This window comes from Chiloscyllium punctatum, chromosome 18, assembly GCF_047496795.1.
Source record: "Chiloscyllium punctatum isolate Juve2018m chromosome 18, sChiPun1.3, whole genome shotgun sequence".
Classification (NCBI taxonomy): Eukaryota; Metazoa; Chordata; class Chondrichthyes; order Orectolobiformes; family Hemiscylliidae; genus Chiloscyllium; species Chiloscyllium punctatum.
The window spans coordinates 99,397,253-99,415,549 of record NC_092756.1 but is presented as its reverse complement, the minus strand read 5'-3'; the positions used below and the strand labels follow the sequence as shown (position 1 = coordinate 99,415,549).

At 47.4% G+C, this 18,297-nt stretch overlaps 1 protein-coding gene across 1 annotated transcript; it reads right to left on the bottom strand.

Moving 5' to 3' along the window:
* Positions 1 to 504: 504 nt before the first annotated feature.
* On the bottom strand, positions 505 to 7,135 carry LOC140489409 (dynein axonemal light chain 4-like). The gene is made up of 4 exons (XM_072588937.1): positions 7,054 to 7,135; positions 4,463 to 4,549; positions 3,125 to 3,208; positions 505 to 1,549 (listed from the first exon to the last, which is right to left on the bottom strand). Exons 2-4 carry the CDS (start codon positions 4,529 to 4,531, stop codon positions 1,385 to 1,387), a joined length of 318 nt encoding a protein of 105 aa, XP_072445038.1. The 5' UTR covers positions 4,532 to 4,549; positions 7,054 to 7,135; the 3' UTR covers positions 505 to 1,384.
* Between the last annotated feature and the right edge of the window lie 11,162 nt (positions 7,136 to 18,297).

Here is an 18,297-nt window from a genome sequence, read left to right as displayed (position 1 = left end):
TAGAGGTTTTGCAGTGTTCTTTGCTATAACAAAGGCTCTTCCCAAATAATCCTTTCCACAGGGAAGGTTGCACAGCTGGTTCACCCACACTGGATAAATATTGAAGATATTCAGACCAGGATTCTTACTGTTGATCCCTATCCAGCAATCCTCCATCCAGCTGGGTAGTACTCTCATACCTGATTTAGAGAGGTGTGGATTTAAGTCCCATTCTAGAGATTTCAAAACATAATCAAGGCTGAAGTAGTGCTGCACTATCAAATATGCTCTTTCAGAAAGATGTGAAATAGCAGTCCCATCAGCCCTATTGGAGTCAAACATTGGAAGGGCAGGGCAACGCTCCATAATATCCTAGCCAATACTGAACCTTTATCTGGCCAGTTAGCTCATGGCTATTTGTGGGATCCTCCCATGCACAAAGTGCATTTTGAACAATCTATTCAGCACTTGAGCCTTGAGGGGCAAAATCCTTTAGTTAAAGCTTAAAAAACTCCACAGAAGGTATTTCAAGTAGTGTTTTTTTAATAAAACCTGTGAAGATACAAGTGAGAACATTTGTTACAATACCTTTTAAAAAGTTGTGTTTAAAAAATTGCAAGTATTTAGAAACCAGTCAACTGAGATTTTAACTCCAAGACATGCGACATTCACATCCCCAGTTATGAAGTTGGTTAACCAGGGAACCTGAACAGACTGAGTGTTTTAATGCTGAAATAGGTTGAGGGAGACAAGAAGAGACCAGTCTATTTCCATCTGGTCCCTGCAAGTTTCACAAAAACAAAAATAACCTGGACCAGAATCCCTGTTAAATTTCAAATGGATAGTGTGAAACTCTTACTCAATTTGCCTCCCCACCCCGGTCTCCCTTGCCTAGGAATGTCAGCATCATTCCATTTTAATCTAAAATGGTTGCTGCTTCAATGACCACATGTTAAAGAGGAGGGGTTCAGGTTCAGATGTTCACAGGAAACTCCTTCAGAAATACATGCACTGTTGTGCTTGCAATGGAATAAAAAGATTCTAAAACTTACTTAAAAACACTATACAGAGGAGCGTACTTGCTGTGGATCATTCCCCTTGTTAACAGACCAGCCATATTACAAGTCCACTACACCTGCTTGAGTGTAATATCGATCATTTCTGAACATTGAAATTTTGTACCTTGTTGGAAGATAGACTTAAAACCTCAGTTCTTGCCCCTGCCCATGTTGAAACTCTAAAATGACATGTCTTTTCAAACAGCAAATGGCCTGCTTGCAGGATAACCCATCGTAACGGTTGGATTGAATCAGTGTCCTTTGTCCAGTCATGCTCAAAGACGAGTTAGGATTGGAAGGGGAAGCAGGAGAGTCAGTATTTCTGTTCCACATGCAGACCATTCATGTTATGTGCACTTCCACACACACACTGCCATGTTGCCCCCGAAATACATGTACAGAATGTTCTTCATCTCGTGAGTGACTTCAAAGCCGAATCCTTCACCGACTACCACGTGCCAAGAAGCACCAAATCTCTTGTCCATAGTCTCTTTAATCATTTTGGCTGCAGTCTGTGGAAGAGATGAAGCAAATTGATTATTGTTTAAAAATGGGAAGTGAAGTTGTCCATAGAAAACAAACCAGAATTAAAGTGTTTATTACACAATATAACAATACAATATAGCTATCCGAGGAGTGCGAAACATTGTGTATGTGTGGTGACTTGTAATTATGTCCTAAAGTATTCCCCCACTGGGTCTTTTATTGTTTAGCAATTCAGATATTAGAATGTAGAAACCAGGACTGGAATCCGGTTTGTGAACAAACAGCATTTAAGACCCAGGAAAACAAGTCTTTACCAGTGCGTTTCCACAAGCTTTGAAAAAATATGGTAGGTTGAGCTGTTGTTACACATTTGGACTCAGTTTGTTCTAGCATTACAGTCCAAAGGGACGACAAGGTCTATCGCATCGATAGGAGGAAGAGAGAATGAAAAATACATGTGGTTTCTCTAAAATAGGATCTAAATCTTATTTGTTCTGTGCTGATACATTGAGTTGACAGAACAAGAGCTCCTGGTTACAACAAACCATATTCCAGAGAGATTCTGTCAGACCACTGGGAAGACACACCAAATTGGGTAAATACTGATTGATCAGACTGTGCCTTTGCATGCATTACCCTCCATGCCATTTACCCGAGTATACTGCATATGTATAACACAATCTAGTGAATAGGGCATTGCAACAGTCCACACTTCCGGCACTTAATGCAGGAATCAGAGTCTCCTCTCCCCCAAACCATTGCAAAAATGTTGCTGTTCCTTCACATGAGGACTTTGGCCTGAAAGAGGTGTAATACACCTTCATAGGTTAATTCAACCTGATCAACTTTACCCATATCCAGAGGCAAAATATTTTGAAAAGGGAACGCTGTTCACAAAGAAAGAGAAACTGATACAAATGCAGTACCCGAGTTAAGAAAGTTTGAAAAGTGCAGAGCACTATAGTTCTAAGGTAAATGGCTGTGTTTTCTTTTCACAGAATCCAAAAATAACTGAGCATGTGTAACTCATCAAGTGGAGTTTTACATGTTACCTCCCGCCACTTTCACAAAAGAAATCTGTTTATTAAACTTATTTTCCCCCCTCAAAAAAAAGGGATGCTGACTTTAACTGTCAAATGTTCAGCCATACTGTTCTTACTATGAGTGAAAACATAACTGTTTGATCATGTGAGATGATACAGCCACCATAATGCACAAACACATTCTAAAAGAAATGGACGGATATTAGTTAGGAGTAGAAACACTGACTAATTACAGGGCAGATATCAGAGTACAATTTCTTGATCTGTACTGTTTAGTATCGTATGCAATATTCTTGTTGTTTCCTTTTTGTTGTGCACAGTTTGTTTGCTCCCTCATGCAGTTCCCTTAAGACCTCTCCATGGCAGTGCACCCAGAGTTTAGGGCAATATTGAACACACATAGTTTAGTTACCAAACATATTACTATCATGGAATAGACACAGACACAATGGATCATACTTTTCTCTGGTTCTGTGGAACCATCAATACTGACTGTGGAACAAGGTATTTCAGGCAAGCCACCCATCCAGCTGCACATAATGCGAGTATGACACTCACCTCATTGTTTGCAGAAAACTTCTCACACGCTGTGACACACAATTCCATCGTCTCCACTTTCATTTCCTCTGGCATATCACAAAACTGCAAAAGATGATGACAGACACTGAAGAAGCAGTTTCGACTGGAGGGAGGACTGCACGTGTAGCTTGCACTCAAATCTGTATGTGAATCTGTCTTGAAGCGGCCAACTTTCAGAATAACTTCTACAATTGTGGAAGCACTGTGACTAACCCCAGTAATACCTTCATCACAATTACTTGCGTGGTTGTGATGGTGATGATCCCCCATTTCCCCAAAAGCCACAATATCCAGAGAGAGTTTGGCTGAGATTAGAGCAGCATCTCCCAAAATGGGGATTGGGACTCCAAGTGGAGCCATGAACTCAGCTCGAGTGTGTAATGGCTGTGCTCCTGTCCTAACAGACAAGCTCCCACACTCAGCTTCTCCCAACTTCACAATTTTGCTGAAGGGTCACAATCATTTTCAAGCCTCAAAGTCAGTCATGGTGGGATAAAGTTGGGAAGCACTAGATTAGAGACAAATTGCACTCTGGGTGGATATCCACTTGGGAATGGTTCAAAGCTTCCAAATGCATTTCACACTGGATTCCCACAGGTTTAAAGTCACAAGTATCCTCTGCCACCTGGAATAATTTTTCAGGACACAAGAATGCACAATGATGTGGTCCACTTAGCATAAAGCTCACCACAAGCTTACTAAAGATTAAGAAAAAGATGAAAATCAAATCATGTAGAAATAGTAGCTATTTTGTCAGTTTGAACAAATGAGACTTTTGAGGGTCATTGAACTTAGCTATGATCAGCCAATCATGGTATGCTTTAGCAATGATCAACAGGAATTTCCTGACTAATTAGCAAAAATGAGTGGATGTGACAACAGTTCACATCACAATCTGTATTTTAGTGACATTCCTATCACATCCAATGATGCTGGTCTAAATGTTAATCTTATTTGGCCTAATAAAGTTTTTAAACTCTGTGCTTCAATCAGAACATCAAATGAAATTAAATTATTTTAAAGTGTGAGGGTATGAGTTCATTAATGAATAAATCTTACAGCTACAGCCTATGAGCTGACTTTGATGAGATTATTGAGAGATTAACTAAGCATGTGTCTGTCTAGTGTAAGGAACCCTGCTTTGACTAGGGAGGAATTTCCTCCAGATTTGGACAACTACATGCAAGGAACATTTAAGCACCCGATTGTTGGGAAACTTTAAAATCATAGGCCCATGAGCCAGCTAGGCTATTGAATTGAACGGTCAGAGTTAGTCTCTGCTGGGAATGAGGTTGATTCAGACTAGTTGAAACTCACCCTGACAATAGGAAAGGTTTGAATTCGTCTGGAGTCTGCATCTTCTTTCTTTGCCTCGGGCTCTGCCATTACACAGTGAGTCTATCCCTTTTTGGAAAGGAATAGTTGTTAATATTCTCATTTTGAAAGGCAATCACATCAAAAACTAAACCACTTCAGCTACAATCCTGGATTCTTTCTCATCTCTCAATCCCAATACCTGTCGACTAAGCAAACATCCCTTTGTGTACAATTGAGTACAGTATATTGCCTTAAGTTAAAGCCAGTAAGGATGTAAATGAAATGTTCTGCTTGCCACAGTCAAAAAGCAGGCAAACTCATAATAACCATCTGGGTGAGCTTCAAAGGGTGTCTAGCAATAATGGAACGATAACCCAAGCAATGGAGATAAAATATCCTCAACTCATGAGATGACCTGCTTTATAAAAGATCCTATGAGGCTGAAGCATGAAAACAAATGAGCAAGAAAACCAAGAACTAGTCAAAAGCTCACTTCTAAACCATTGGGACTTTTCTACTTAGTCTACACATTGCAGTGATCAGAACCTAAAAAGGTTAAAATTCACAGGATGAAGAGGATGTTAAAACATGTAGGCATGAAAAGATCAATGTGCATACAGGGAGAATTTGCAATTCCCTACACCTGCAACTCAATGCAGCAAAAGAAAAAAACCCTGCATAGTCAGAAGATCACCTTGGGAAATAATACAACATCAAAATTGTGAGCAGACTTGATTTGTCTCAGACAGTTGTCAGCGAAAAGGATGCTGGTTAGGGAAAAGAGTTTGAAGCAAGGACTTTAAGCATTGGCTTTGCCAACATTTATCTGTAGGTCATTAGTTGTTATCCATTTCGATGACTAAAGTGTTTATAGTTTAGATGGTGATACAGCACCACAACTGGCTGGTGGTTGTAACTTCAAAGTTTCCAGTTTAATAATTTAATTATAATCGAAACACAAAAGTAAGGAAGCTATGCAATGTTTGCAAATGGCCCTGGAAGGAGGGACGACAGTGAAGGGCATGACTTGCATCAGCAGACAAAGCACCAAGTATTCCTACCTGCAAACTCCAGCTCACTTTGACTGTCAGCTGCAACACAAGTAGATGTAATGTTTTCCAAATGGAGTCTTACAGCATAGGAATATATTCACCCCAATATGCCTGTGCTAGCTTTTGAAAAAGAGTTGAGCAACTAATCCCAGTCCCTTGTTCTTTCCCCTTTGCCCTACAGTTTTTTCTCCCCCTTTTCTTCTGCCAAATACCTCCAATTGTCTTCTGCCAATACTTCCTTGGTCCTCCTCACAATGGAACTAATTTCTCCCAAGCAAACAATAAAATAGAGGGATTGTTATTATAACATTGCTGATTGTGAAATCTTAGTATGCACAAACTGACTGCTTCATTTTCTGTATGGTGAGGCAGCCAAAGTTGTGTGACCAGTTGGATACCCACAGCTAATCTTACAAGCATGACACACAGATCCTAAAACATAAAGCATCCAATTGAGAGTCACTAGCCAACAACAGAGGAAAATGCCCACCTACCGAGGGACATGCACCACCATGACTACTAGTCTCTACAGTCAAGGCTACAGGCCAAGTGCTGGTAAGCGGTAATTTTTGTCAATGCACACTCAATGGGCATTTCCATTCTATATGATTCTTTGATTGGTTTGGCAACAGGCACATATGCTGAAAACAACCCAGCCAATGTTCGCTTCACTTATTGTGGAATCTACTTCTCAACAAACAACTTGTTTAGGCAACAGCAAAGGGTCATTAAAATAGGACCCCCCCCCCCCATCCCAGCTGAGATTGCTGTAGGTTCATCACCATACATGTATGGAAGGATCTTAGAACATGGTGGTAAGGTACCCTGGATCATCCAGAGGAAGTGATGGAGCTATATAAATGAAACACTTTGTTTTATGTATGCAAGTGACCTCTGCAAGTTTTCTTTCTACACTAAAGATTCTGTTAAAACACCAAACTAACGCCAAACCACTGCAACACCTGAAGGGCCTGTACTGTACTATACTGTAATGTTTTATGATGTCCAGCAGCTCTACTCGTTCTCCTTTTTAAACATAGCTGCTCAGAACCCCTCGTTCAGGTCATAAACCCATTCTCCAAATCAGATCCTCATATCATTGATCCCACTGTGAGGTCTTACTGTGTTCAAACTGGCTGCTGAGTTTCCTCACACAGTGACTACTCTTCAACAATAAAACAAACACTGGCTGGATGTATGTTTGGTCGCTGACCCAGAAGGTTCATTTTCATTTAGGTGGCACCTGTTTCTTTAGGTATTCGTGCAGGAAGTTCGGGGATGGCGCTCCGTGAACAAACTTACATCTAGTACCTCAACCTGAGCTACAGATCTTCTCAAAACTCGCTAACTGCACCAGCTCTTGAGGTGTACCCCGAGGGGAGGGGGAGAGGAGGGAGACAAAAGGCGCTATACAAATGCAGGTCTTTCACACTTCCCTCACTGACTGTTTGAGGAGCTCGGGCCAGCACCGATAGTCACTCCCTCAACCAAGTCCGTGTCACGTCGTTCAAGAGCCGGTATTTGATGGGATGGACTCACCTGGACCAAACCCCCTCTCTCCCGCTCCGGCCGTTGTTAGGGACAAAATCCGGGAATCAGACGCCTCCGGATGTACCAACCCCCAGCAGGACCTATTGGTCGCATCTTCCAGGGGCCGGCTTCTCATTAGTCTAAAGGGACGTCACTCATAATGACGTTCCGGCGATGCCCGGACGGTCCCGCCCATCTCCATCTCCAATTCGTCCCTCGTTCTGGAACCTGTTTACCATTCGCTAGAATGGACGCCAGTCACAGTCGTGGCCATAGGACTCACCTTTCCAAGCCACTAATTGGTCGCTATGCCGAGTACCTGCTTTCTCGTTGGTCATTAGGCTATCAGTCAGAACCGGAGCTTTTGTGCCCGCCTCCCACAGTCGTGATTTGCCGCCATGCAGTAGATCCGGTCTCTCATTGGCTGCGACTGACGTCAAACACACGCCAACATTCTGGCCTTCTAACGCCTTTGATTGGTCTACGGGAAGATATCACGCATCCACATTGGTTAGTGGCGTTGTCAGTCATCAGCGGGTGTCTCCTCCCTCTGGTTGTGGTCCTCCCGAGGGGAGGTTTGTCGATCAGTCTGTCCGATCAGGTTTTGTTTCTTTTCACTTTGTTTACTTTGGAGCTAGTTTGTCAGATTCTGTTGTCGATTCTCGATCCTTCACAGGTTCACGGCCTGGGTCTTGCTTAAAGAGCGGCGCTGTGCCTTAGAAACGCATCAGCACTGACCCTTCGACAGTGCGGCACTCCCTCAGCACTGACCCTCCGACAGTGCGGCACTCCCTCAGCACTGACCCTCCGACAGTGCCCACTCCCTCAGTACTGACCCTCCGACAGTGCGGCACTCCCTCAGCACTGACCCTCCGACAGTGCCCACTCCCTCAGTACTGACCCTCCGACAGTGCGGCACTCCCTCAGCACTGACCCTCCGACAGTGCGGCACTCCCTCAGCACTGACCCTCTGACAGTGCTGCACTCCCTCAGCACTGACCCTCCAACAGTGCGGCACACCCTCAGCACTGACCCTCTGACAGTGCTGCACTCCCTCAGCACTGACCCTCCGACAGTGCGGCACACCCTCAGCACTGACCCTCCGACAGTGCGGTACACCCTCAGCACTGACCTTCCAACAGTGCGGCACACCCTCAGCACTGACCCTCTGACAGTGCTGCAGTCCCTCAGCACTGACCCTCCGACAGTGCGGCACTCCCTCAGCACTGACCCTCTGACAGTGCGGCGCTCCCTCAGCGCTGACCCTCCGACAGTGCGGCGCTCCCTCAGCACTGACCCTCCGACAGTGCCCACTCCCTCAGCACTGACCCTCCGACAGTGCCCACTCCCTCAGCACTGACCCTCCGACAGTGCCCACTCCCTCAGCACTGACCCTCTGACAGTGCCCACTCCCTCAGCACTGACCCTCCGACAGTGCCCACTCCCTCAGCACTGACCCTCCGACAGTGCCCACTCCCTCAGCACTGACCCTCCGAAGGTGCGGCGCTCCCTCAGCACTGACCCTCCGACAGTGCGGCGCTCCCTCAGCACTGACCCTCCGACAGTGCGGCACTCCCTCAGCACTGACCCTCCGACAGTGCGGCACTCCCTCAGCACTGACCCTCCGACAGTGCGGCACTCCCTCAACACTGACCCTCCGACAGTGCGGCACTCCCTCAACACTGACCCTCCGACAGTGCCCGCTCCCTCAGCACTGACCCTCCGACAGTGCCCGCTCCCTCAGCACTGACCCTCCGACAGTGCGGCACTCCCTCAGCACTGACCCTCCGACAGTGCCCACTCCCTTAGCACTGACCCTCCGACAGTGCCCACTCCCTCAGCACTGACCCTCCACCAGTGCGGCACTCCCTCAGCACTGACCCTCCGACAGTGCGGCAATCCCTCAGCACACTGACCCTCCGACAGGGCCCACTCCCTCAGCACTGACCCTCCGACTGTGCCCGCTCCCTCAGCACTGACCCTCCGACAGGGCCCACTCCCTCAGCACTGACCCTCCGACAGTGCAGTACTCCCTCAGCACTGACCCTCCGACAGTGCCCACTACCTCAGCACTGACCCTCTGACAGTGCGGCACTCCCTCAGCACTGACCCTCCGAAAGTGCGGCACTCCCTCAGCACTGACCCTCCGAAAGTGCGGCACTCCCTCAGCACTGACCCTCTTGACAGTGCGGCACTCCCTCAGCACTGACCCTCCGACAGTGCGGCACTCCCTCAGCACTGACCCTCTTGACAGTGCGGCACTCCCTCAGCACTGACCCTCTGACAGTGCAGCACTCCCTCAGCACTGACCCTCTTGACAGTGCTGCACTCCCTCAGCACTGACCCTCCGATAGTGCGGCACTCCCTCAGCATTGACCCTCTTGACAGTGCAGCACTCCCTCAGCACTGACCCTCTTGACAGTGCGGCACTCCCTCAGCACTGACCCTCTTGACAGTGCGGCACTCCCTCAGCACTGACCCTCCGACAGTGCCCACTCCCTCAGCACTGACCCTCCGACAGTGCAGCACTCCCTCAGCACTGACCCTCTGACAGTGCGGCACTCCCTCAGCACTGACCCTCTGACAGTGCGGCACTCCCTCAGCACTGACCCTCCGACAGTGCCCACTCCCTTAGCACTGACCCTCCGACAGTGCCCACTCCCTCAGCACTGACCCTCCACCAGTGCGGCACTCCCTCAGCACTGACCCTCCGACAGTGCGGCAATCCCTCAGCACACTGACCCTCCGACAGGGCCCACTCCCTCAGCACTGACCCTCCGACTGTGCCCGCTCCCTCAGCACTGACCCTCCGACAGGGCCCACTCCCTCAGCACTGACCCTCCGACAGTGCAGTACTCCCTCAGCACTGACCCTCCGAAAGTGCCCACTCCCTCAGCACTGACCCTCTGACAGTGCGGCACTCCCTCAGCACTGACCCTCCGAAAGTGCGGCACTCCCTCAGCACTGACCCTCCGAAAGTGCGGCACTCCCTCAGCACTGACCCTCTTGACAGTGCGGCACTCCCTCAGCACTGACCCTCCGACAGTGCGGCACTCCCTCAGCACTGACCCTCTTGACAGTGCGGCACTCCCTCAGCACTGACCCTCTGACAGTGCAGCACTCCCTCAGCACTGACCCTCTTGACAGTGCGGCACTCCCTCAGCACTGACCCTCCGACAGTGCGGCACTCCCTCAGCATTGACCCTCTTGACAGTGCAGCACTCCCTCAGCACTGACCCTCTTGACAGTGCGGCACTCCCTCAGCACTGACCCTCTTGACAGTGCGGCACTCCCTCAGCACTGACCCTCCGACAGTGCCCACTCCCTCAGCACTGACCCTCCGACAGTGCAGCACTCCCTCAGCACTGACCCTCTGACAGTGCGGCACTCCCTCAGCACTGACCCTCTGACAGTGCGGCACTCCCTCAGCACTGACCCTCTTGACAATGCGGCACTCCCTCAGCACTGACCCTCCGACAGTGCCCGCTCCCTCAGCACTGACCCTCCAACAGTGCAGCACTCCATCAGCACATACCCTATGATAGTGCGGCACTCCCTCAGGACTGACCCTCTGACAGTGCGGCGCTCCCTCAGCACTGACCCTCTGACAGTGCGGCACTCCCTCAGCACTGACCCTCTGACAGTGCGGCACTCCCTCAGCACTGACCCTCCGACAGTGCGGCACTCCCTCAGCACTGACCCTCTGACAGTGCCCACTCCCTCTGCACTGACCCTCCGACAGTGCCCACTCCCTCAGTACTGACCCTCCGACAGTGCGGCACTCCCTCAGCACTGACCCTCCGACAGTGCCCACTCCCTCAGTACTGACCCTCCGACAGTGCGGCACTCCCTCAGCACTGACCCTCCGACAGTGCGGCACTCCCTCAGCACTGACCCTCTGACAGTGCTGCACTCCCTCAGCACTGACCCTCCAACAGTGCGGCACACCCTCAGCACTGACCCTCTGACAGTGCTGCACTCCCTCAGCACTGACCCTCCGACAGTGCGGCACACCCTCAGCACTGACCCTCCGACAGTGCAGTACACCCTCAGCACTGACCCTCCGACAGTGCGGCACACCCTCAGCACTGACCCTCTGACAGTGCTGCACTCCCTCAGCACTGACCCTCCGACAGTGCGGCACTCCCTCAGCACTGACCCTCTGACAGTGCGGCGCTCCCTCAGCACTGACCCTCCGACAGTGCGGCGCTCCCTCAGCACTGACCCTCCGACAGTGCCCACTCCCTCAGCACTGACCCTCCGACAGTGCCCACTCCCTCAGCACTGACCCTCCGACAGTGCCCACTCCCTCAGCACTGACCCTCTGACAGTGCCCACTCCCTCAGCACTGACCCTCCGACAGTGCCCACTCCCTCAGCACTGACCCTCCGACAGTGCCCACTCCCTCAGCACTGACCCTCCGAAGGTGCGGCGCTCCCTCAGCACTAACCCTCCGACAGTGCGGCGCTCCCTCAGCACTGACCCTCCGACAGTGCGGCACTCCCTCAGCACTGACCCTCCGACAGTGCGGCACTCCCTCAGCACTGACCCTCCGACAGTGCGGCACTCCCTCAACACTGACCCTCCGACAGTGCGGCACTCCCTCAACACTGACCCTCCGACAGTGCCCGCTCCCTCAGCACTGACCCTCCGACAGTGCCCGCTCCCTCAGCACTGACCCTCCGACAGTGCGGCACTCCCTCAGCACTGACCCTCCGACAGTGCCCACTCCCTTAGCACTGACCCTCCGACAGTGCCCACTCCCTCAGCACTGACCCTCCACCAGTGCGGCACTCCCTCAGCACTGACCCTCCGACAGTGCGGCAATCCCTCAGCACACTGACCCTCCGACAGGGCCCACTCCCTCAGCACTGACCCTCCGACTGTGCCCGCTCCCTCAGCACTGACCCTCCGACAGGGCCCACTCCCTCAGCACTGACCCTCCGACAGTGCAGTACTCCCTCAGCACTGACCCTCCGACAGTGCCCACTACCTCAGCACTGACCCTCCGACAATGTGGCACTCCCTCAGCACTGACCCTCCGACAGTGCCCACTCCCTCAGTACTGACCCTCCGACAGTGCGGCACTCCCTCAGTACTGACCCTCCGACAGTGCGGCACTCCCTCAGCACTGACCCTCCGACAGTGCGGCACTCCCTCAACACTGACCATCTGACATTCAATACTGACTCTCCAACTTTAGTCATTTGAGTTTATGGGGCTATGTCATATTTAGTTTTACTGTGCTCCTGCAGCATTTTGGGAGACTTTATTACAGAAGATTGACAAATAATCAAAATGCTACTGGGGGCTGGTACAGATTAGATGGGCTGAATGGCCTCCTGTTCTGTAACAATTCTGTGGTTGTATTGAAAGCGCAATGTTGATGTAAATTGTTGATTCATCAGTAATAGTTCCCACGAGCCATGTGCACATGCAATCACAGAACCGGAGAAGTAATTCAGGTCTGACATGATTCACCTGTAATCAAAGCTCACAACACCTGATTCATTAATTGATTTGACAATAGATTGGCAAACCAAGCCATCAGTCAGTTTCTTCAAGAGAGGAAAGTGGGTGGAAATTGTCAAGAACATTAAGTGCAAACCTCAGTGAAATCCATTCCCAGATAGAGTCAGCCTTTAACCAGAGTTCTGCACTCTAAGGTCTCTTTATTCACTCCCTAGGACCTTACCAGTAAGTATATAGGTCCTGCTAAGATTTGCTTTCCCAAAGTGCAGCACCTCACATTTATCTAAATTTAACTCCATCTGCCACTTCTCAGCCCATTGGCCTATCTGATCCAGATCCTGTTGTAATCTGAGGTAACCCTGTTCGCTGTCCACTACACCTCCAATTTTGGTATCATCTGCAAACTTACTAACTGTACCTCTTATGCTCGCATCCAAATCATTTATGTAAATGACAAAAAGTAGAGGGCCCAGCACCAATACTTGTGGCACTCCACTGGTCACAGGCCTCCAGTCTGAAAAACAAACCTCCACTACCACCCTCTGTCTTCCACCTTTGAGCCAGTTCTGTATCCAAGTGGCTAGTTCTCCCTGAGCTCTGACCTTGCTAATCAATCCCCCATGGGGAGCCTTGTCGAACGCCTTACTGAAGTTCACATAGATTACATTTACTGCTCTGCTGTCATCAATCTTCTATGTTACTTCTTCAAAAAACTCAATCAAGTTTGTGAGACATGATTTCCCACGCACAAAGCCATGTTGACTATCCCGAATCAGTCCTTGCCTTTCCAAATACATGTACATCCTGTCTCTCAGGATTCCCTCCAACAACTTGCCCAACACCGAGGTCAGGCTCACCGGTCTATAGTTCCCTGGCTTGTCTTTACCGCCCTTCTTAAACAGTGGCACCATGTTTGCCAACCTCCAGTCTTGCGGCACCTCACCTGTGACTATCGATGTTACAAATATCTCAGCAAGAGGCCCAGCAATCACTTCTCTAGGTCATGTTGCAGCTGTACAGGACATTGGTTAGGCCACTGTTGGAATATTGCGTGCAATTCTGGTCTCCTTCCTATCGGAAAGATGTTGTGAAACTTGAAAGGGTTCAGAAAAGATTTACAAGGGTGTTGCCAGGGTTGGAGGATCTGAGCTACAGGGAAAGACTGAACAGGCTGGAGCTGTTTTCCCTGGAGTGTCGGAGGCTGAGGGGTGACCTTATAGAGGTTTACAAAATTATGAGGGGCATGGATAGGATAAATAGACTAAGTCTTTTCCCTGGGGAACACTAGATCAGAGCCAAGTAATTCCATGTTGATGTCAGGACGCACTTCATCAGAATGGATGGTGGTCTAAACAACAAGGACTTGAGGTAGTTGCACGTTGTTAGGTTGCAGATCTAATCGTATGGCAAAATTAGACTCAGGATTGAATTGCCTCCTGCTGTGGTACTTCTCCTGGAGAGCAGAACAGAACAACCATAAAATGATCATTCTCTTTCCCATTAGGTATGAAATAGAGATCAAGTAAAGAACAGCAGAAGACAGTTTTAGAATAAATGTAATTTGTCACAAGACAGAAATAAATGAGGAACTTTCATTTCTGTAGCGCCTTCTGTAATCTCAGGACATCCCAAACACGCCACAATCAATGAAGTACTTTTTGAAGAAACTCTGTTATAATAGGACACAGAATTTGTGCACAGCAGCCTCCCACAAACTGCAGTTTGATAATAACCATGTCTTTAATTTGGTTTGGGTTAGGGCTACAATGGCCACAGTACAATAGATGCTGTGCTGATGGATTAGTGCCTGTGTCTCAAATTAGCACAGAAAACAATTTGTTGAGAACACTTCAGCTCAACATTGGAGTATGTTTCAGTCCATGAGACCATATGTTGCTGTCCTCCAGTTCCTGTATGAAACGTTCCTGATTGAGAGGGGAGAACCACAGTTTAATCGTAAAGAACCACTGCCCCAGCTTTTGCACCAACCTCAGAAGGCAATTTGGAAGGAAACAGTTAAAAAATCTAGCAGCAAGATTAATATTTTACTTTTAGCAGTGAATTTTTTTTGTTTTAAATCTGCCTGCGGAAGGCAAGAAAGAGACATAAATTTTTAATAACCTTCAGTTAAGTCTAATGTGACAAGGCATGTTTAAGATGCAGGCCGAGAGACGTGTTTAGGGTTTTCTCCTCATATAGAGTGTGAACAGAGAACTTATTGAAGTACCTCATGAAACAAAAAAAGGGATAAAATCTTGGCTCTAACTGAAACTGATTTTTTTGTTTATTTCTTGGGATGCAGATGTTGGAAGCAGACCAGAATTTGTAGGCAATCTGTAATTGCTGTTATAACTGACTGACTTGCCAGGCCATTTCGGAGGTCAGTTCAGAGTCTGTGGGTCAGAATTCATGTGTGTGCCAGACTGGGTTAGAATAGCTGATTCCTTCCCTAAAGGACATTGCTGAACCAGATGGGTTTTTACAACAATTGATCATCGTTTGACAGTGATGATTACATTACTGAGAATGGGTTTCAATTCCAGATTAATTGTATTCAAATTCCATGTCCTCCTGTGAGTTCAGCAGCCTGTGGTGCACTACCTTGCCAAATACCCTGCTGAGGGTTGAGGGTTCGAATGAGGTGCCAGAGACTGGACATTACTGGTTAACTGTTCCTGCCATTTCTCTGGGATTTCAACAGAAGTTACTATTTTATATGCCCCATTGATAATTATACATTCCTCAGTAAATGGTGTTGGGATATAAATTAGCAGAAAATGTTTTTTATCTTCTTAGGCAGTCCCTCGAAACCAAGGATGTTGCTGAGTTGTGGGTCCTGAGGTGACGAAGCAGATCAAAAAGTATGGTGCTGGAAAAGCACAGCAGGTCAGGCAGCATCTGAGGAGCAGGAGAGTCGACATTTCGGGCATCCCTGATGAAGGGCTTATGCCGGAAACATCGATTCTCCTGCTCCTCAGATGCTGCCTGACCTGCTGTGCTTTTCTAGTGTCATACTTTTCGCTCAGATCTCCAGCATCTGTAGTTGTCACTTTCTCACACTGGAGCAGTCCAATGCTGGATCCACAGACCCTGCCTTAAGTGGGGCATTTGCTGTTTGAGATGGTGGACAGGAAACTTGGGGTTTCGTGCTCTCCTTTCAATATTTGCTGTTGGCCCCAACATGAGCCTGTCAGACATGCTCGATGTGGTTGCTTCTTCTCCAGTGATGGTCTTGGGTTAGAGATTTCCACCAGTTGGTGGGGTCATTGCATTTTTCATAGCACTTTGAGGACATAAGAGATCAAACAACCTACAGGACAGTGACAGGTCCCTTTTAGCCCACTGACATGTAATCCCTCTAAGCTAAAAACCTTTTGCCTCAATGCGTTCTGTAACCCTCTATCCCCAGCCTATTCATATATCTGTCAAGATGACTCTTAAATGTTGTTATGGCATCTGCCACCATCACCTCTGGCAGCACATTCTCAGCACTTAACAGCCTCTTCAGTTAAGAAAAAAGCTTGATTCTCACATCTTCAAACTTGCCCCCTTTTACTTTAAACTGATGTCCCCTAACAATTGACATTTCTACTTGAAGCACTCCATCCTACACAGGCTTTTTAGCCAGGTACTTATCTGGACCATCTTCATAGTCCTAACTTCACTGGCACATGGCACAGGAAGTAACCTCAAGATTACAACCTTGGAAGTCATGCTTTTTAACTTCCTACCAAACTCCCAGAATTCCCTTTGAAGGACCTTATCTCTCTTTCCGCCAATGTCATTAGTACCAACATGGATGACAACCTCTGGCTGAACAACCTCCCCCTTCAGAGTATCTCGTGCCCACTCAAAGACATCCTTGACCCTGGTGCCAAGGAGGCAACGCAGCATCCTGAGATCTCATTCACGGCCACAGAAATGCCCATCTGTGCCCCTGATTATAAGGTCCCCTGTTACTACTTTTTGCCTAGACTTTGACCCTTCCTGCTGTACAATAGAGCCTTTCGTGGTGCCACTGATTTGCTCCTGCTGCTTTCTCCTGAGATGTTAAATACGCCCAGCAGTATCCAAAATAGTATATCTGAGAGGGGAATGATCACAGGGAGCTTCTGCCAGGGGGTTTCCACAATCTCCAGTGGCAGTGTAATTAAAATGAGGGGATATACAAGAAACCAGAATACAGAACTCCTGCCAGAATCACTAAGCTGTGAACTAGGTTTGGAAAGGCATGAGCTAATACAATTTTATTCAACATTTGAAATAACACCCATAACACCGTTACAAAGGTTAACCACTGAGTACAGAAAGCTCTCAACCGTTCATTATTAATCAGAGTCTAATCACCATTGCTGCAGAGTGTTAATATGACAGATTATTTTAGCACTAACTGGGCTTTACCTTAACAGTGTATCAAAGTTACACTCAATGTCAAAGATTCCCACATGGCTTTGCAACATTAACTTTGCAGTTTATCTCCTCATAAACTCTGCTAACTTACACAAAGTCCTGTCCATTCATCACCACTGATCCATTCACTCACTGATCCAACATCCATTCACTCACTGATCGCCATCTGTTTTGCAGACAGATTAGATATCTCTATTCTTTAAATCCTGGCCTCTTGTGCCCCATCGTTGCATTTCCTGTATAATTTGTGACTGTGTCTGCAAACATCTCCCTCTCTACATCTCAACTCACTTCTTAAAGCCTTTTCCACCAAACTTTGCCCCAGTCTCTTATGTGTCAAATTTTGTGGTATCTTTCCTACTAAGCATTTCATATATTTTGTTATGTTAAAACTGCTATGTTAATGTATGTTGTTGTTGTTTTAGCATTCCACCATTTCAACGGTCTCCTGAGATATTAGCACCAGTGTACAGCCAGCTCCAGATTTGTTAGTTGTGGATGTTTCTGCTACATCAGGTACAGTCAGACTCAGATTTTGGTATTTAAGTGTCTGTGACAGGTATCTTTATGGCCTCTTTAGTCATCTTCTTGTTCACCATCTTAACTCAATGTATAAACCTTTTGCTGTTCATATTTGACGTGATCAATGTGTTCAAAGACTTGTGATCCATTTCATTGGTTAACCTTGGTCAAATTAAACATTTAACCTTCTAACTTACTATTATGACTTTTTGTTATTAAGATCGCTTTTGCAAACATCTCAAAACCTACTGGAATGTTCCATTACCTCCTGATGTCCTTCTACTTCATTGATAGGCTAGATGTGGAGAAGTTTGGAAAGTTTAGAGGGATAATCTAAAGATTAGAGCCTGGCACTTCAGGAGTGAAGTTAGGAAACTAGGTTTGAAGTGTTTGGAAATTTTCTGCAAATGGCAATTGATGCTAGATAAGTTGAAATTTTAAGGTTGAGATTAATAAATGTTTGGCATCCAGTGCTTTTCAGGGATATGGGGTAAAGGTAGATACATGGAGTTAGGTCATAAATCATTCAGAATTTTACTGAATAGCTCAAGGGGCTATTGACCTTCTCCAGTTCTCAGCATTCATTGAACAACTTCCTTTTGGTGACTTCATTACTGATGATCAAACTGAATTGATTGAGTCTAATGACATATGCAGTGTTGTGGTATTCTGAGTTATTTTGATCAGTCTGAGTCATGGTCATTCTTTGACTGCATTTGATCACATTTTAGTTGGTTGGATGTTACATTAAGTGGTGTGTCCTGAAACACACCACTAATTTACACTACAGACTGGTTAGGAATCAGTAACATTTATTTTTAAAATAGGCAAAATGTGTGAAATCTAGGG